This window comes from Physella acuta, unplaced genomic scaffold (assembly GCF_028476545.2).
Source record: "Physella acuta isolate Inbredline_101_S28 unplaced genomic scaffold, ASM2847654v3 ptg000289l, whole genome shotgun sequence".
Classification (NCBI taxonomy): domain Eukaryota; kingdom Metazoa; phylum Mollusca; class Gastropoda; family Physidae; genus Physella; species Physella acuta.
Window position 1 is genome coordinate 610,505 of NW_026731808.1, and position 21,468 is coordinate 631,972.

General features: G+C 33.4%; 2 protein-coding genes across 5 annotated transcripts; one reads left to right on the forward strand and one right to left on the reverse strand.

Moving 5' to 3' along the window:
• Positions 1 to 36: 36 nt before the first annotated feature.
• Positions 37 to 15,938, reverse strand: LOC131939681 (acid ceramidase-like). The gene is made up of 13 exons (XM_059298139.1): positions 15,718 to 15,938; positions 8,655 to 8,701; positions 6,854 to 6,938; positions 6,621 to 6,710; positions 6,363 to 6,441; positions 5,942 to 6,016; positions 5,743 to 5,788; positions 5,452 to 5,596; positions 5,130 to 5,184; positions 4,636 to 4,802; positions 3,213 to 3,380; positions 2,585 to 2,641; positions 37 to 1,963 (listed from the first exon to the last, which is right to left on the reverse strand). Exons 1-13 carry the CDS (start codon positions 15,778 to 15,780, stop codon positions 1,874 to 1,876), a joined length of 1,167 nt encoding a protein of 388 aa, XP_059154122.1. The 5' UTR covers positions 15,781 to 15,938; the 3' UTR covers positions 37 to 1,873.
• Positions 12,901 to 21,141, forward strand: LOC131939682 (uncharacterized). 4 transcript variants are annotated; one of them, XM_059298141.1, is made up of 7 exons: positions 12,901 to 13,016; positions 17,599 to 17,686; positions 18,479 to 18,523; positions 19,308 to 19,348; positions 19,671 to 19,765; positions 20,307 to 20,445; positions 20,815 to 21,141. In XM_059298141.1, the coding sequence occupies exons 2-7, from the start codon at positions 17,645 to 17,647 to the stop codon at positions 20,876 to 20,878; spliced, it is 426 nt and encodes a 141-aa protein (XP_059154124.1). In that variant the 5' UTR covers positions 12,901 to 13,016; positions 17,599 to 17,644; the 3' UTR covers positions 20,879 to 21,141. The 4 variants fall into 4 exon arrangements, with proteins under 4 accessions (XP_059154124.1, XP_059154126.1, XP_059154125.1 ...); XM_059298143.1 differs by lacking the exon at positions 12,901 to 13,016 and adding an exon at positions 15,191 to 15,662; XM_059298142.1 differs by lacking the exon at positions 12,901 to 13,016 and adding an exon at positions 16,095 to 16,947 and having other exon boundaries at positions 17,591 to 17,686.
• The last annotated feature ends 327 nt before the right edge of the window (positions 21,142 to 21,468 follow it).

A 21,468-nucleotide genomic window follows, 5' to 3' on the forward strand; every position in this document is an offset into this window, starting at 1 on the left:
TGCAATCTGTAGTAAGTAATAATACGCAAACTCCAATGAAAATCTTTACAAATTTATTTGGCTTAAATTACTTTAAATTATTGTATGGTTATCACAAAGTAGTCTAGACTGTCAGCATCATTGTATAAGTAAGTCAAGACACAACTAGGCTGTATGTTATCTTTCATAAAAAAAAGCTGCTCATTTGGAGTTGTCAACTGTAAATAAAGCCAAGAAACAAACCACACTGTCTCTAAAGAACTAGTTGATGATAATCTATGTTTAAGAACAGATCACTTTAAAGTAATGAACATTAGCTGTTAAATAATATATATATATATATATATTAGAAAAATGTGCTATAAAAGTATATACTTAAGAAAATTATATGAAATTTATTTGACCTGTCCTATTCTAAAAAAAAATGCAATTCTCATATTCCATTATTGAATGTATAACAGAGTCGATTGGTAACAGAGCAATACAAAAGTTAAAACAAACTTACAAAGAGGAATGATGGGTTACAATTGCACTTAGGTATTACACTTACATCAATGCAACAACCGCTGAACTGATCTTTTACTTTTGTGTAATCGACACAAGAGAAATTCTTATAAAAATTAACAAATAAGTTTATGTAAAAAATTTAATTAGGAATATATAACCTATTTAACATTGAGCAATCAGATGGTTAAATAAATTTTTTATTTCTTTTGTGTTTTCTTGAGAGATTTTTTCATAATGTTTTAAAATACTAGTTCGAATTGGAGTATATTGTTATATTACAACAATATTCTTTTTCAGAACAAGATTAAAAGTAACTGAGTATCATATTTTGGTTATTTTCTGATTTTAAAATCACAAAATATCAACAACCTTACCCAGAAAAATTGCAATCAAAAGTTAATTTCAATGTTTAATAAATAATGTATTAGGTTATGAAAAGTAACATGTTAACCTTTGGAATAAATTGCATAGCATAACATCACAAAGTAACATAGGAAATATCATTTTTATGAGGAAAAAAAATCATTTTTCTTACAAGTTGTAGGTACAAAAAAATAGTCATAGTATGCTTTTCTCACTTCAAAATATTTTTTTTTAATTAAAGGAACAATTACAAATGAAAAAAACAATGCTGCATGTTTGTCCCTGAAACAAATTCAAAAAAATTAACAACGCACACATGACTGAGTTAAAGAAACCCTCAAACATTAAACAAACAGGGAAATTAAGTTAAACAATACATAACTTAGCCACACATTCATTAGATACTAAATTACTTCAGCTATAAAAAAAAATAGGTATTAAAAACTGCAAATCAAGAAGGATATTTATAAATAAAGGCATATCATAGAAGACTTTTAAAGCTTATAAAAAGAACAGAAATATTCAAAGCTGAGGAATTTTTACCAAATTCTATTACACATATTCATTGATTGTATGAGCCTTGATTTTTATTAAAGATGTATCCGTACATCTTTTAAAAAAAACACATGTGGAATGAATAGCCTAGTTTCTGACAAAAAATAAACGGGTTTTTTCATTTTTTTTTCTAGGTGGAAATTAGAAATTGTTTCAAGGATGTACATAAAAATTGAAATTTTAGCCTTTAAAAAAATATAACTTAAGGTATAAGGGAAAGCTACATCTCAGTGTTTAAACCATGCAATAGTATTTGTTTACATTTACTGATGAACTAAAAAATTCTAAACAAAATTATAAAGTAAAAAAACTTCAATTTGTGTAACATACAACTTTAAAATTTCAATTTACATGACTATTTAATAGAAGAAGGCACAATTTTTGCATCCAGTTTGAGATCAACAAAGTTTCAAAGCGGATTGTCAATACAGATGTAGCTAGTCGATCAGCATAGATGGTCAGGTGTAGTCTACCAAGGTGAGCAGGGGTCCTCACAGGTCTGTATGTATGTCTCCAGGTTGCCGCTGTTGACTTGCATCAAGGCCGAGTATGTTGTCAGCTGAAAGAAATGTTGCAAAAAAACTCCTTTAGTAATCAGGTATCTGTTTTTCATGGAAATTTCAAATTTGCATCCTATCATTCTAACGATCACAAAGAAAAATAAACACATAAAAACTACAAGCAGGACATTACCCCCCTCCCCCATGGTAGTTGCCGATCCCCTGAAAATTACCCTCCCCTCCAAAGCCATTTAGATTCTGATAGGGATCAGTTAAGGATAAGTTAGGGATAGGGATAGTTTTAGATATCCTTATTCTTAATAAAGGGAGGGGGATAATTAACTGGAGGTGTAAATTAATCTGGGAAGTAATGACCTGGGAGTAATTTATCTAATGAGGGGGTAATGTCCTAGACCCCCCCTCCCCCCTTCAAAAACAAATGGCTACATTATTTGATTCCTTTCCCAAGTCAACAACAGGAAACCAATTATCAATTTAATTTCTAAAAACAAATTACCCTACCTTTAAGCTTTAATGCTTTAATTTCTGAAGCTTTATGTTAAAGACAATGAAATTGTTTTAAAATGCTTCTGTGTGGTTTATGTTGTTCTGGCAAAAGCCAGGCAGGTCTACCCTATCCATGGTATGAAAACAATTAAAACTACAACAAAAATATTTACCTTATTTAATACAGGCTGTGAGGAAAGCACATTGAAAAGACCAGCAAAGCCAGTATTCTGAAAGAAGACACAAACAATATGTGGTGTTTATCACAGAATAAGCTAAAAATAATGCCAAGCTCTAATAACAATTCTTTTAAAATTTCACTCTTTAATATCATCATATTTTATAACATTAATATCTGCAAAAGCTAACTTTTAAATTCAAACTAGATCTATAGTTTTTAAAGGCAAAAATTTTGTAATATATGTAATTCAACTTGGATTGTTAATTGTAAAATTATTTATTTAATTAAAAGATGTTAAAATTAACAATTTTTTTTTTTATTGATTTTTAGCTGCAGTGTTAAGCAGATATATTATTATATCTCTACTATAATTAAATGTACTAAGAGTTGGAGCTGAAATATCTGTAAATTAACAAAAGATGATCAAAAGAAAATGCTTAAATAGTAATTAAAGAAAGGTCAATTTTTTAAATTGTGTTCCTTAATCCTAACTTCATTCAACAAGGAACACTGTAAAAAAATAATTTCTAATTTTGAAAAACATAATTTGGAAATAGTTGGAATTCTTCATCTAATTTTAAGCAATTAGTTTTAAGCTTTCTAATCTGTTTCTAACAAACCTTCTGGGTCATGGTGTCCATACACTTGTGTGCAGGTGTCCTGCGATCATCAAGGATGAATGGAGCCTCCCAATGGTCGTAGTTTGTCTCAAGGATGTACCAGCCAGAGGCGTTTCTCATTTCCCAGGTGTCAAGATTCTTTTCACGAGCTCGTGTTATGACACAACCCTGCAGACAAGGTTAAAATTTCATGGTCTGTAATAGAGACAGAAATGCTGTTCACTTGTATATAAAAGAGTCATTTTTTAACATATTCTTATTATAACATATTCTTAGGTCTGCGTGGTCGAGTCGGTTGCTTTAAACCGAAAAGTCTCGAGTTCGAACCCTTGGGCAGATGAGGCTTGTGGGACAGCCACTCTTCTAGGAGAGACAACTCCAATATCAAACAACTGCTGCCTTGTAGGTTGTTCTTGGTTGGACAAAAGCTATGGAAGCAAATCCAAAAAGAAAAGCAGGCTGAAATCAGAGTCAATGGCCTCAAGGGCTCCTTTCCAACACTAAAATTAAGAACAAAGAAGAAGACAACTGAAACAAAATAAATATAAAAAATAAATGCAAATCAAATCTGTTAATAAAATCAGAAACTGTAACTAGATTATAGTAAACCATAGGATTCTAACCATCTAAATAAATTGGAATGTGAAGAAGTGTGATGCAGAAGAAGACTGAATTAATTATTTTGATTTTATTTTATGGTCTGTAATGGAGACAGGAATGCATTTAGCTTGAATATAAAAAAAATTGCGTAACATAGACCAGTAGAGAAGGATAAGCCAGTAGTTTATGGCAGTATAAAAAAGGAGGAAGAAGTTGCGCTGGATGGGGGGCACATTGCGAAAGGCACAAATAAAAGTGACATACAACTTCATTCAGTACTTGATGTACTTTAGTAGAACCCCATGGAAGGCAAAGAGAGAGCACCCAAGACAGACCTGGAAGAAGAGTGTTCTTGAAGAGCTAAGTCTGCAGTGATATCTTTGGAAACTGCAGAATTCACAGCCAGGGACCAGACAGAGTGGAAGATAAGGGTTGAGGCCCTATGCTCCACAAGGTGTAAAGAGGACTTAGCCAAGAAAGTCATAAATATAATTATTTTTAACTCAACAACATATTCTAATAATACAATCAAAGTAGGGTAAATGTAACAAAATAAATTCAAATAAAATCAGTCTTAATAATATAGGAAACTCTAACTACTACATGTAAGTAAAATCTCGGGTTATAACCAGGATGTATTAACAAACTGGAAAGTGAATAGGTGTGTGGTAAACAAGATTGAATCAGTGTTTCTTCCAGACTTTTTTTTTTAATTGATGCCTGGAAGAAACTCTGGATTGAATTAATATTATTAGAATAGAACTATAAATATTTAGCCAATAATACAATGAATTAATACTGATTTATGAATTATTCCCCTTACCTCTCCCGATTTGTTTCCCCCTAAAATGAAATAAGCAGGAGCAAGCATGACAGTATTTTCCAGTTTAGCTCTGGCCTGTGCATAACTTGTGGCATTTTCCATTACATCTCTCGTGAGGAACCCCATCCATGTCTCATTCCTGTTGCCCAGCAACCACTTGATGATTCCTAAAAATGCAAAAATAAACCTACTTTAAGAACTCACTGTGAAATTATTTAAGATTGGCAGTTGGTATAATAAAATTTTACTATTATAAAACTGCTATATTGGCTGATAATATATGTAAGCCTATATAATCTAGCATTCAATTTTTAATAATAGTTATAAGGAACAACAGAAAATGATATTACAGGATACAGATAAGCCTATAAATATGTTTGAAAATCACAAATTGCCATGTCTTGTGGAATTTTTTTACAAAAATGAAATATGTGAAAAAATATTATTAATGAATCAATCTTAAGTAAAACTTTGTTGGTATTTTTTTAACTCACCAATGAATCCACCGTCAGGATTAAATCGCTCATCCATAGACAATGTGAAAAGTTTCTGCAACAAGACAACGTTCAACTTGTAATGGAATTTAGAATCAAGGTAAAAACTACAAAAAGTAAAATTAATAACTACCCAGAGAATGTCATCATCAGGAAATCTTTTAAAAATTACTAGCATTGTAATAATATACTGAGAGTTGAAAAGGGGCAACAAAAAAGAACTATAATCACCATGATATCTGAATTTTTTCACTGCTACAATACTGTTTAATTGCCAGCTTACTTAAATATGCTTTTTAAAAGTAACAATGTTGGAACTTACAGGTTTTACAGCTGTTAAAATCCCTGTGTAACCAGCAAAGTTAACAGACTTGAAGACAGTCTGTCCACCACGTTGCCAGTCTAAGTTAACAATCAGGGGACGTAAGCGTTCTGTAATAGCCCAGGTTTTATTTCTAACGTCCCAGCTAAAATTTACAAACAAAAAACAGCATCAAAATAACAATAAAAACTGATCTCACATTATCAAAAGGGAATATTTTTAATTATATGAATATAAAACCATCAAGTTTAGAAAAAAAAAAGCATCAAAATGCAAATTATCAAGCGTTACCCAATAAACAGTCCAAAGTCCAAATTCCTGACATGATAAAGTGCACCTAAATATAAAACAATCAATGTTTTTAAAAAGTGACATTTTAACTTATAAATTAGATCCATAAGCAAATTCCAACAATAATAATATAAATAAGAACTCCATATACTTCTAGAATCTAGATTATCTTTCAATGAAAAAAAGAAATGTGACATACCACTTGGATCTTCAGCCACAATGGAAGTACAGACAGTAAAGAACTCATAAAACAAGTTATACAAAATCATTTCACCTGAAAATAAAATTTTATACAATGAAGTTGTTGAAGATTTTAAGAAGAAAGTGCTTAAAAAAAATACGCTATGCTACAAGTATACTTATTTTATAATTTAGTCCTTTTAATGGTTTAAATAAATACTTGGGCCACCAAATACTTCTTATTTGGTTATTAGCTTCATTTATATATAATCCTAATTATGTTTGGGCTAAGATTATTAAAATTTATTTTAGAAATTATAATTCTAGAATAAGCTTTTATATATTTTTAAGTGTGCACCATAAAAGTAAAGTTCTATCAGCTACATATTTTGTTGATAGTAAATAATATTCAGTAATTAGTCAAAAAATGAATAACAAACCAAGATTTATTCCTGCAGCATCGGCAAAACCTTTGATTTCTCCAGCAAATGGGTACGGCAAAGTGCCATCCAGGTTGCCCTAATAAAAATTAAATTATTATGATTCATTGTTTTCATAATCATAAAATTTTAAATGTTTAGTAAACTTGTTACAACACAAATTTTAAAACAGCTTTAAATTATTTTATAAAATGTTATTTTACAACATAATTAAGAACTAGAAATCTATTCATTTTCTTATTTGATTAAGACACCTACCCCTTTAGAGTCGACGAAGTCAATCAGAACTCTGCCCGCTGCTCCCCAGTCATCTACAAATTCTTTGAACCCATCCAGCAAATACTTTATCTGTTGAGAAAATATTTCTTCACTCAACATGCATCAAGTAGAAGACAAAAACATGGCAAAACTGCAACTACTGTTCATTATTTAAGTGCTTTTCTTAACCATATTACCGAAGAGCATCTATTAGTATTATTTTTAATATTTACCTCTAGACTTTTGGCTTGACCTAGCTCTGCCCATCTTTTCTCTGGTGGAAGGTCAAGGTTGATGACAAAAGTACCAACTTTGGTTCTAAATAGTGAAACAAATGGGCCATATATGAGTTAAATTAACATTTTAGTTTTGAAAAATGATGTACACATGCTAACATTTCAGGATGTCAAATGAATCACATTTGTTTATCATTTAGTATTTAACATTTTAAATAGATTATTTTTAGTTAGAATGGTGGTTATACAAGTTTTCTGCAGTTTGATTTAAAGATGAACTGAACTACGTATATTTTTGTCTTATAAGTACATGACACTGTCAAGTAATCACAGAAACAAATAACATGTAATTGTACATTTATGTAAATGTTATATGGTAGTGATTATGTGTTACTTTGTCTTGTGTTCTTATGGTTGTGTAATGGTATCATTGTATCATGTCACTGTGCATAGTGTCATGAGATACTTTATTGTGCTATAGAGTCATGTAATTACTATCACGTGATCTAAACTTTTTATAGCATAACATGACCATTACTATCAAAACAAAATATCAGTTTTTTAATCTATTATTGTATTATTTTTTGTCATGTTCTTTTTGAAACAACTGTAACATTACAATATCATTCAAGATAACAAAGGACAAGCATTGTTTATAAAAAAATGTAGGGCTTTGTACTCTCTTCAATGTGAATCTATCAAAACTAATTAGGTTTTGTAATTAAATACATTTTAGCTCATTGGACTTCACTGATAGCTTTATCACCCAACAACCTTGCAAATTTCTGATGTGGTAAGCTGATAAACAGTTGATAAAGGCTTCACAGTGTTAAAACAGTAATCATTACAGACTTATTTTAAGTTCTAATTAGTAAAAACAATTTATTACGCCCAACCAGTACTTTATTAAGAACAGTAAAATGTAAAAATGTCAGGTTTTAACACAACTAATTGTTGAAGAGGAAATAAATTGCAGCCAATATCTAAATTCTATCTCATTTAAACTATTATACAGCTGATAAAAATAAACTTTTAGTTTTTACAAGCAAATCGAAAAGAAAAAAAAATTCACTGTACACCAACTGAGACTAAATTAGTGTATAGGCCTACAATTTATAGAGACATATAGAAAAAGCTAGTTTTAGTTTACTATGCATCTCAGATTCATAACATTAAAGTCTCTTACAGAGATGCATTTTTACAAACATAAATAGACGGTATATCAACACTGATGGGACGGCTTGGTCTAAGCGGTAGAGCGCTAGGCTGCTAAGCTGAAAGACTTGAGTTCAAATCCCGGTCCAAGTCAGTAGAACATCCCCGAGTCCATCCAGAGCTGATGGGTACCTACCTAATGTTAGGGAAAGTAAAGGTGGCTGGGCATAGTGCTGACCATACCTTACTTTCAAATGCAGAGGTCAAGAAACATATGAACTCTACTTCATATGCCCAATGGATCGCTAGGTCTTAAAAAGATTCTTTACTTTATTTTTTTTATATCAACACTGAAACTCAAACGTCTAGTTTTTGCAAACTCAAATTTCAGCTACGACAATAGAAAAAAAATAATAATTTAAACTGTGAACAATAACAACAAATGACATTAGTTTAGAGGTGACCACCAGACATTAACTTTTAAGCCGAGTCAAATATCAACAAATCACAGTCATCAACATGACAGCACAACAGCACCACTTAAAAGCTGCAACAAAACATTAATGTATGCACAACACAACAATTATAACTTAATGTCAACCACATGAGAACATTGTTTAACTCTCAGTATTATATAACTTACTTTGGGTCCGGTGGATATTTACCAGTTTCACAGGTGACATTTACACTCTGCAATATAACCAGAAATAATTTATTTACATGGGTTAACAAAGTCTGTCAGAAACACAATATGTACATGTTATTTTTCAAATTAAAAATAGGCTAGATTAAATTCTGACAAGGGTTTATGATAATTGATGTACATAGGGGTAAACTTGCATTGTACACACTGACAAATAGGCCTAAATAACTTATTTTGTGTGCTATACATACATAACTTGAGTGGCATTGATAGCTCAATTGTGTGAAAGGTTATGTTTGAGACCAAAACTAGAGAGATTTTGTTTTCTTTTCAGTGCAATCAAGTGCATAGGGCTTAGGCCTTCTATTTTAAGTTTTTTATTTTTATTTTTTTAGGGGCCTTCATTGTTTGTTTTATAGTAGTAACTATGAATTTTAAAAAATTAAAATGGTCCAGTCCCTATTTATTATTTAAGTGTTTAATAGTTTAAAAACGATTTGATCTAGATCTAGTATTGGTACTTTGGTTTTTGGATACTGTTTGATTTCGATTATTTTAATGAAGCAGACACCCCCAAAGTCTAGAGTTTGCATCCCGTGACCAAGTATGTACAGCAGCTCTGATGGAAAGTAAATGGACCTGGGCATAGTGCTCACACACTATCCATCCCTTAATGCCTTAAGTCAATCATCTTAATGTGCTGCGGTCGCTGAAACAGGCAAACTCTACTTCACCTGCCACATGGACCATAAGGTTCACATTAGTGACATTAGACTTTAGACTAAAAATGAGACAAATATGTGTTAGATCTTCTTTAATAGTTAATGAGTATATTATAAGATCTAGATATCTAGATCTAGTATCTATATATATTATATATAATTCTCTTTATGGGGACCAAACGAGACACCACGCAGCTTAGCCACCACCCTCATCCCCCACCTGTCAGATGAGTTGTGGCTCACCCCGAATGTTTACAATAGTAGAGCTGATTCGAATAAGTGATGGCTATAAGATGCAGATAATTTAGTTTTTAAACGATTTGAAACTAAGGGGAGATAATAAGTTCTGCTCGATAATTTCATTCAATCATTGTCGGCTGTAATAAGTAAACGGCTGCTTTCACTGGGCGAGGTGGGGTAGGGGGGAGGGTAAAATCTTAGTTTAGCGTCGTAAATTCCAACGTAGCTAGTAATGTGCGATGAAGGTAACTAATGAATATTTCTTTCATTTGGCCATATTTATGTCATATTTTACATAATATAACAGATAATTGAATAACAAATCACAATCCAAGACCAAACAAGTCATAAATATCCTGGAATTAACTTTAAACTACCCCGTTCGAGACAACAATGAGTAAATACAAGCAGCGGCCATGTTTCAAAAACAATAAATTGTCTATTCGCATGCCTTTTGTGTTGATTTTGTGGTTTAATATGATTGTTTTGTATTGTTTTAATATATGCCTGGGGGTCGTCCATAAATGACGTCACACTCGTAGGGGGGAGGGGGGGGTCCGTAATTTTGTGACGTGTGATGAGGGGGAGGGGGGAGGGTTCAGATGGTGCCACGTCACACTTTTGCATTTTAAAAAAGCAATGTTAGAAAACGAATTTTAGACATTATTTTGCGTTTTAGAAAACTGTTTTAATACATTGTAATAACAATTGATTAAAATACTCTATTTTGACAGAGTTCAGACAAGATTTTGGAAAAATACAGCTGTTTAAAAACAATTCAACTGCAATTTTGAGGGGGGTTCTAGGCTGAGGTGTGACGTCATTTTAGGGGGGGGTCTGGCTTTTTGTGACGACGTGTGACGTAGGGGGGGGGGTAAAAATCGTCAAAAAAAGCGTGACGTCATTTATGGATGACCCCCCTGTATAGTAATTTTTCTTTTTTTAATATAGTTGACATGAATGACTAATAGACCTTTTCATACTTAATAGTGTGCACCCAAGACCATAACAATTGTTGGGAGGTCGAACTTTTGAACACTTTATTTGCAGTAAGCAAATCAATATTAGATCGCTTATAAATGAAGTCGCTCTTAAGATAGTAATGATAGCGTGCATTATTACAGAGCAAACATATGAACATATTGTTTCAGATAGAAATTGTGATTTGTGGTGGGGAGAGGTTGAGTAGAACTCAGCGATGTGATTTTGGAGACGGGTCAGGTTTTTTTTTTCGTGAAAACGGGATGGTTGTGGGAGAAAAACCAGCTGTAGAAGTATGGCGCGTCTTTCATTGGTGATCCATTTTCTCAGTGGGGACGATAGAACTATTAAGAAGGGTCAAGAAATGTAAAAAGCATGCTGAGTCGCATTTCTCGAACCCCACCTTTTCATTCCCCCACTAATCACATCGTCACCGAGTTAACGCTCGCACGTGACGTGATGTACCGGTACAGCCGACCGTTAGGCTAATTTTATAGAAAAACAACAACAACAAGCACTGTCTTTTTTACGCTTTTGCGACGTTTAATTTGATTACATAAGTTGGTGTTCATTAACATTAAACAGCCCCTAACACACAGATTTTCTTCCAGGCATCTCTTCGGGGGGGGGGGGGGGGGGCTTTGCCCACCCGAAAAAATTTTACCGCCCCCCCCCCCCCGAACGAAATGAAATTTATATAATTTATATAGAAAATATATGCTTTTAACAGTGTCCCCCCCCCCCCCGAAAAAAGTCTACCCGAAGAAAGTCTACCGTCCCGTCCCCCCGAAAATTTCAAGTGCCCCCCCCCCCCCCTCCGGAGAAAAAAGTCTGGAAGAAACACTGCTAACACATCTATCACTCGTCCATTTAAACGTACGTGGTTATTTCTGCAAGCTTGCTGTCTTGAGACTTTCGGCCCTTTAAAAATGTATTAAGCTCTCACCGTATAAAACTAGACTACCCATATTAAGCTCCAAAAGAAGCTTGGTGAAAACAGGATGGCCGTCCGATTTTGAAGCTGCTCTGCGCTTTATAAAAAGCACAATAAACGATAAGATGACACTTATATTAAAGTAAATTATAGTTCTGAATCTTGATACATTAAAAGTGATATTCGGAAATTAAGAGCCAGACAGTCAACATGATATTTCAATTTAAGTCCAAGAAAATAAATTTCCTCAAACCTTGGAACCTTACTAAATTTTCGCGCAGTTTAGCGAAATTGAATTTAAGTATTTACGTCATTTTACAAAGCGCGATAGCCTACTGGTGCTCTAACGCGGCCGTATTCCTAACGCCCCGCATTAGATGCGGCTTATTCGTCGGCAGGCATTTGGCGGCAAGCCTTTTTGACAGGGATAATGTGTTGCGGCCGTTTTGCCATATGTCTTAAACTAGCAGGCTTGCAACATTTGTGATGATTCGTTTTAAGCAAGGTATACGTATACTAATGCTTATTTATCGTTATTTTGATTGAACAAAGCATTATAGAGGTTCTCCATCAATCACCTAGGTATTTTTCCCCGTTCACCTCCTTTCATGAGACCGACACGTCATAAATTGCAAAGCCGCCTGAGTTGACGTCACAAATCTTCACTCACTCCCGTAGCAAATCATATGTGACATCATTTATGGACAACCCCATATCACTCACTTGGATACTTGATATTGACAATTCGACAACAAAGGATAACCAAAATATGTCTGGCAGGTGGAGACTTGCGATCGACCATAATGACAACACGCACTTAAGGGGTGGAGCGGCTCATTGTTTTAGATTAGATGATGTTTTACGAGGGAAGCTGGTGGATAATACATTTTGTCTCTCTGTATATATAAATGATGACAAACATTAAATGCTGTCAAAATTATGGTTAGAGATCTTAGATAAGGCAGAGTGAAGCGTAATTTTTTACATTATGACTTGTTGTGACATTGACGACAAAAACATGACGGAGGTTGGGGTTTAATTATAATTAAGGAAAAGAGAAGTAAAAAAATGTCATAAGTTATGTTAGAAGTACTAATTGATGAAAAGAAAAACCTGAAATGAAAATAGTGAACATTCAAACAATAAGAAAAAAACTCAACTATAGTAATAGTAAGATCAAATAAACATTAGTAAAAAAAAAACGTGATTTAATACATGGATACAAGTTGCATCTCACAATGCTAATAGAATTAATAAAGTTGTTTGTTAGGAAATTCACATTTTAAAAAAAAATGCTTTGTAATACGGAATATACAACAAAACGATCATATTTAAATACATTTTCATACGAATAGAAATGAAAGGGAAGCTACTCTCAATAAAATTTTCTTAAGATGGCTGCTGTTTTTAATAGCAAATTTACTATCTCGAACAGGGTTGATAAAAATTAATTTCAGGATATTTAAATTGATTTAATCATAAATGGTGATCTATTATTCAATTGTCTATAATATTTTATCAAAATATACGAAAATATACTCATATTTAATGACATATTCATTAATTCACTCTCTCCCACATTACTAGTTTAGGCCGAATTTACGACGCTAAACTTAACTAAGATTTTACCAGGGGGAGGCAGGGGGGTGGGGTCGAATTTACAAATTATGAATTGTTGATAAGTAGAAAATATAACAACGTATGCTACGTCGCGGGTCAGCTCGTATGTATTATTAATTACGGTAAAAATTTAGAGAAAACCCTTGATATTTCATAGTATCCGCCGCCAACCAATCAAACGCGCGCTTTCAACGCGTTTTGGTTGGCGGCTGACGTCACGATGACGTCACGCGACCCGTAAACACGGCGTTTTTGGAGCTAAAAAGGGCCGAAAAAGCCATTTTTTCTACGTGTAGTTCGGATTTTTTTACGTTTTTTAAAATGGGCCCGAAAATGACCCTTTTTAGAAATGGACATAGCCATTTTTTCGAAGAATTAATTCAAAAAAGGGCTGTTTTGAGTTATGTTTCGATGTAAACAAAGGCCCATGTCAACACGTGTCAAACCACGTGAAGGCACCCGATCGACGATTTCGGTCACGCATGAGTGGTTTTCGTACGTTCTCGTGAACTAAATACCAGTTTCTTGACAACAAATTGGAAAACGACAATTTCGTGAAAATAACGACCCTAGAGGAATGGCTTTTGAAGATTATTAAATAAAAATCGATGTATTGGCTACATGTGTTGATTCTAAAGTTGTCTATAATTGACTAGTAGTAGGGCATGCTGAAACAACGGCCTTAGGGCGCCGTGTAGTGTGTAGTTTCGCTAAATGTAAATTAATCAGCCCGGCCGCAGATCGACCGCAAACTGTTAAATTGGTTGAATGTGAAAAGCATACTACTTACAAATTACTTTTGAATATTCACATCACACAAAATAATCCCAAAGAAAGCACAAAATAAAATCCGTTAGAAAAGCATCACCAGGAAATTTGAAAACCACAGTATGTCAACCTTAACCAGCCATCTTTGGCTCGATCTAGAGGTCATTCTTTAGCCTACACGGCCTACACATGTGCCTTGCCAATAAATTTAGTTTCTGATGGTACACGACATTAGATCAATATATTAATTAACAAACTAACTGAATTCCAACATACTATCACTCTAATCCTAAAATGAAACAGAATTTGAAGCACAATGATCTAACGAATAAATCCCACTCGAAGTAAGTGTCGCAGCTCTAATCCTGGATACAACCGTAGTGTGTAGTCGTGTTGTGAGTAAACTTGCACGAGATAAAACACCGACCTAGACCTTCCTGATGTTGTGTATGGCCTCAAAGTGAAATGCTGGGAGTAGGGGAGGGGAATTTAACAGCAGAATATATTTTTTTCAGTAGTTACGTCACCAGTAGTTCACGCATCCTAACGGGGTTGAAAGTGTAACTTTATATTCAACTAGGCAAAAGGTGGAGGGTGGTGTCTTTCTAGTCGAAGAATACGGGGAAGCCGGCATTTGAAGCCGGCATTTCATTATTGTCATTGCTATTGAGTACAACCCTTTATTCTAGTTAAATGCATGACTAGGCTACTCATTACAAAATCTAAAAAATGTCGTTGTGCTGCCATGCAAAAGTAGCCTAATATTTCTACTGAATGGGGTAGGTATTTGACTTTGTTTATTTAAATGCAGATACCATTAGCCTAAACATATTTGGATGCACATTTCAGTTATATCGTAAGGATTAATTTTATAATACAATGCATATATTCTGACAGTCCTTCAAGTATTAGTAGTTATTGCCTATTGGACTATTCATAACTTGTATTTCAAAGATTTATCCCAATAGTTTACTGTTAATAATGTAAACTGAGCTTGACGAGACTCCCATCGCCAAGCAATCGTATGATGATAGACCCAGCAAGCATCACTCGTTATATTCGACAACATGGCTATACCAGTCCTTGATTTTCATTACTGCCTTGAAACGCCTAGTTCTTGGTTTAAAAAAAAAAAAACCTCCCCCCCCCCCCACCCCTTCCCGCTTGCGCCGACGTCATCATAGGCCAATACCACGATGCATTTTTTTTCACCGAGTACAACACACACTCCTCTCCCCCTCACAGCAAGCGCCAACAACGGTCACCCAAGGCCCAAGGCCAATAACACGCACCACGGTGGATTTTTTTTTCAATGAGTATATTATACCCTACCCACCCGCCGCCTTACAGCATACCGCTAGTCTTTACAAACGGGGTTAAAAGTTTAACTTTGAGTTCAATAAGGGGAGAGGATGGTATTGAAACAACGATGTTCTTTAATATGTTTAATAGTACAAATACATAGTAAAAAAATATACTTACCTACTTCTATAGCATCATACATAATTTTATAATTAGCAAATTAATTAATTAATTAATTAAATATATCTAATGATAATGAAGGGAGATAGTTTATTTTGGTTAAGGCACGACACACAACACTATGCGTGCGTGGTATGTGGCCTGACCGACCGAAAGGAGATTGTTTATATTATTGTTTTGAGTTTATATTTAACTCAATGCAACGAGCCCGCCGGTTGGTTGAGGCCACGCCGGGGGGACGATCTGTCCGGGATTCAAAGGGTCGATTCTAAATATCATCCTTAATTACATTAGATCTAGTTATTTTTTAACTTACCTGTGCATGAGATCCTGACCACAAAACTGCCAGTAACAATAAAATTAGGCCTACGTCTTTCATTGTTTAAAAAACCAATTCCTTTCTAATGGAGGCAATTTTTTTTAAACCTAACTAGATTCTAGATCTAGATCTAGTTCTAGATCTATATTTATGCTATGCTGTTTTGTATTTATTTAACTGGGCTAGATCTAATCTTGCTAGATCTATCATCAATCCGAATGACCCGTGACTTTGTTTTGATTCGCAACGAAACACGAAACGGAAGCTTAAAAGTTTACGTCTGTACTCAAACTTTTCTTTATTATTTCCCTTTAGTTGGATATTTTAGCAAATATATTTAGCATTTTGAAAAACAAAATAGATGGAGAAACGTTATTTAAGCTTTAATGCTTATTTCAAAAGGATTGAAGGAATTTGTGACGCCATTTTGGAGAAGGAGAGGACAGAGGCGTAGCGATTCATTCAGATGCTCAGGGCGAAATTTTAACTATGCCTCCCCCCCCCACCTCCCCTCCTAATTTATAAAATAGTTATTGATATACACGTCGAAAAAGCTGGGTTGGAAAAAGTAATCGAAAGTTTGAGGGGGGGGTGCAAATCGAAAGTTTGTCCCCGTGCGTCGGGAAGGGTGAAGGGTCGCTACGGCTCTGACCTCGCCGCTCCACCCAGTCTCTGAACCATAACAGTTTTTATTTTTTATACCACGCATATGATGTAGAAACAGTTAATTAAGTCCGTAAAATGTGTTCGTAGGAAGGGACGTACTGGTGATTTCTAGAAATGTTTAATATTAGACAGGGCATTGGGCAATGGTCTGTGGATATGTTTACCCCTATATAACATTTGTACCCAAACCTGTCCATATAAAGTATCAATAAGGCAGATGTGGGTCCAATGTGTCATAATTAATTTGTGTCACATGACCGTGCATTGTAATGTGTGCATACTATGCGCGTTGTAGGTGCACTTTTCGCTTTAAAATTGATTTATTTTAAACTGTAAATTAAGGTAGACCTACTGTGAAAATATTTTCAACTAAATAGATCTTGTAAAAAACAAAGCTGCGTTTCTGTAAATAGCTAAATATTTCGGCTTTAGGCTACAACTGCCCAAATAAAAGCATATGCTGGGAATTTCCATTTTCGATTAAGTTTATCAATTGGGAATTTCCGTTATGAATCCGGACAGTTGTTTTACATTGCTTGTAGTATTTGTAGCAAAAATTGTGTAAGTAATACAATTATTTTATATCTATAGTCTTCTTATACTTTTATAAATTTAATGTTGTGTATTTAGGCCTATAAAAATATATAGGACAGCTATTTTACTTATTTTTTACTGTCAGATGAAAATAATAAACATGAAAAATATTAAAAATAATTCAATCACATATAATATATGTTGTCAATGTCATTGACATTCCATTTAGTCATTAGTTTAGAGTTTAGGTCTTTATACTACTTTATTGCATTTATGGACTGTAATTTTTTTTTTATTATTTAAAATTTAGAACATCTCCATCTAAATGTTGGTCTGACGTCAGCCACCTCATCATTCTTTAAATTATTATACGGTTCTCTCGAATTCAATAAAGGGATATAATTAGACTGATAATTTTGCTAAAAATGTTGATCAAGTGTTTTCCCTTTCTAAAGAAATCATACTGAAAGTTTTTGCCATTATTCTTGTCAAATTTGAGATAGACTAGACTACAAAATGATCAATTTTCATAGCACTTTACAAACAACATTGTTGAAAAAAACTAAAATTTCAGTATAAATTACATTTTACATTTTTGTTAAAATTTTAATAATATTTTGCGACAGTTAATTATTCTTAGGATTTGTCTCAATAATGTTTTTAAAATATGTCTTACAGCTGCAAAATCCCGGAAAATTTATAAAGACGTAGAAAATATTATAGAATGGATTTCATGCTGTATGTGGTGCTATTTGTTGTAACTTTGGTGAGTAACTATGTAAAAATATTATAGAATGGATTTCATGCTGTATGTGGTGCTATTCGTGTAACTTTGGTGAGTAACTATGTAAAAATTCGAGTTTCATTTATAAAGTTACCCTTTCGAACCTGATGGGACAGATGAAGTAGAGTTCGTCTTATTTTGACCTCGTTATATAGAGGAATAATATGGTCAGCACTATGCCCAGCCGCCTTTACCTTCCATCAGAACTGGGTGGACTCTGAAATGTCGCATGGAATCGATCACGGGATCTAAACCGAGAACCTGCACCATTACATTCCCTAATGTCAGCCATGTATATATTAGAGCTGGGTGGACTCAGAGACGTAGCAAAGAAACAGACGAACTTTTTCATAATCTTCTGCATGGGTCTTAAGGTTTGTAAGGGAAATTTTACTTTATTATATGAGAGTTTGTACAGTGGCGTAGGCGGGGGGGGGGGGGGGGGGGGGGGGGAGAGAAGGACCCCAAAAGTGGCATCTACTGTTTTACGTTAAGTTACAGCTATCAGCGACTGTACACTTGTGTCACAATCGTTTAGTGCTTAAATACTAAACACTCAGGGTCGTAGCCTCTAGAGTTAACAATGTACAATCACATACACACACAAACACCCATTTATATATATATATATATATATATATATATATATATATATATATATATATATATATATATATACGCTTTGAGCCGCAAACCCCTCCGCCTGGCCACGCCATTGTCAGAGTAGATCAACTTGTAAATGTGCTCAATACCGTTGTATTTATTTTTCTCTAGTGCCTGTTTGTTTGGTACTTCATCCCCAATCGGGAAATCCACCAGGTAAGTTTTCTCAAGATATTACCTTTTTTGTGTAAGGATAAACCAATACTCATCGCAAGAAACAGGTTTTAAAAAATACGCTTTAAACTTTAAAACAAAAGTTTATCTAAAATATTAACTGAGCTGGGAAAAGATTCGTTATATATATATAGATCAGTTAGCATTATAAAATTTTTAAAAAGTCTTCTAAGATGAGAAAGTAACTGCTTAAGTTTTAAATTATATCGTTTCATATTGAAGACATGTGTGGAAAGTATGACAACTCCCCTCCCCCCCCCCCTTAAAATTAAAGAGTGCTCCTTCCCCCCCCCCCCCCCCCCCCCCCCCCCCCCCCCCCATCTCCCTGCCCTGAAGGTTTCAAGTGCCACCATATTCTCCTCGGCAAAAAATGTCTGAGAGAAACACTGCGTATGACGTCAGTTATAATGACCCCCAAAATAGTTTTTAACTCATCGAATATAAAACAAGGTATCCTAACTTTAAAGTGAAGCGACCAGTGTATAAAAAAGTAATTAATCGTTTGTTTCTACATAGTTATATTTTTCACTTTAGAGAACCTAAATGACATTGTTGGTTTAGTGTAGATTCTGTAATTCTTTTTTTTTTAATTAAATTATTAAAAACAAACCAAAAAAAAAAATTCTAATAATGTGATGCAGAAGCAAAAAGGCCTTGTAGTAGCTCCCCATTAAAAAGATCTAGGCCTAGAGTTGTTAACTTTATTAAATTATTCATAAATCGACGATGATTTGGTAAAATCATATTATGCTTCTATCTTTAACAGAGTGAGACCACAGGACAAAGACCTACATCTTTGTATCACGGGTGAGAAGCGATCGATAAAAAAAAACTTTATATATATATATATATATATATATATATATATATATATATATATATATATATATATATATATATATATATTTTTTTTTTTTTTTTTTTTTTTTTTTTTTTTTTATTTATTTATTTATCCAACTACGCATGTAGACTTGACCCACCTTGGAAAATGTCTTGAAACGTTTATGAGACGTCACAGTTTTTGGTACTTTTAATAACACAATTTATGTGGGGATAAAATAACGTCATTTTTCAACGATCCTCCACTCCCCTTCCCAACATCAATCGGCATGTTCGTTTTATTTACAAGCTTTACAAAAAAAGACAAAAGTCTGTGTCTGCACGGCAAGACAGGTTCGAGTGCTCTAGAGGAGCTGAACAACTTTCTGCTCCAAAAGGAAGCGGGTGGGGGTACTGAAAATTAGCCTTTGTTTTCGCGTGTGTGTTAGAAACTTTTTTGTTCGCCGGCTGGAAAATGCCGTAACCTGTTTGTGAGGCTTTTCTTTTCTCTTTAATGTCCAACTGTAGTCTATATATTTATAATGTCGGCCTAAGGACCAGTTCACAAGATCAAAAATATATGTTGACATTAAATATTTTAATTACGAGGAAAGATCTAAACTTTCTTTACTGATCGCTAAACATTTTTCCCCTCAATAAGAGCAGGATTAAACAAAAATATTTAACTGTATGTAGTGGGACTAAGTGGGTGCTCTAGAAATCTAATTAGTGTTATTGGAGAAAAAAAAGCACTTCGCTAGAAAAATAAAAATCATGCTTTTAAAAAAAAATATCAGTAAACAAAAAATCTTTCAGGGTACAGTAATATCAATCCACTTAAATCTAGATACGCTCAACTACTAAATATTTTTTTAATAAAAATAAAACAATTCTTTTACGCAAAAATCGTTATCATTTGTATTGAACTACCCAACACCTCACACAGTGTACAAAGAGAGCAACTACAACAGCAACTACCATAATGTCTATGTGACCACCTACATCGGCGTCAAAGGTCCCAATTGGACGCCCCCGTTGAAGTCTACAATTGACAAACATTTGCAGCAAAACAAAGACAAATACAAGTAAAATATTTTTATTCGAGTTTTTTTTCAGTTAGGTTTCATGTTGTTTGTTGTTTTTTTTTCTTTTTCTTGTATATTATTCTTTCTGTTCTGTTGTATTTAATTTCATGTTCATAAATATTTTATCTAATGCTCTTTTATATTCATTTAGATGTGGATTTTTAAAGATTTTAGTTTTATATATACAATGAATGAGTATTTTTTAGTTAAAAAGTTATTTTGCGGCAGTCCATAAAAATTCTTATATTATACATTTTAATTTGTATATTTTTAATTATTATGTTTGTTTATACATCGTATGAATACAAGATATTACATGTACAATGCTTGAAATTAGTATTACGAAGAATTTAATTCTTATAATTTCAGGTATAAGTGGAATAAAGATAGCGACGAGGTCACCATTTACTTTATAAAGCCTCACGCACAATAAGATTTTTTTAAGACGTTCACTGGGTTACTCTGAAGGAAGTTATTTTGTCAGGTAAAGGCAAAGAGACTTTAAGTGACAAGTTACATCACACATGGCCAAGATCTAACGTTATTAAATAAATCTTAAAATCATGTTTGTATTAGATTTAGTTAGTTATTAAACATAATCTCAGTGTTGCTTTATGTATCTCTCATGTGATGAGGGGGTCCACATCCACCGGAAGATATATATATATATATATATATATATATATATATATATATATATATATATATATATATATTATTATTATTATTATTATTAAATTTGAATTTTAAAAAATATAATTTATCAATTCTTATAGTTATGCAATATAGTAATATTATGACAAATTGTTATTTGATGACACCTCTATCATGTATGGCTGTGTTCCAAAGAGATATAATCTATATGGCAACGATGTAATATGAACAAAGTAGAGTAAGTTTTGAAATTTTATAGGAAAAGAACTTTTCTTTTTAAAATTAGCAATTGTTGGATTTAGTGTCACTCCCTTAGATAGTGTTACAACCCTGCACCATCCAGTGAGGAGCACAATCCTGCCACATGAT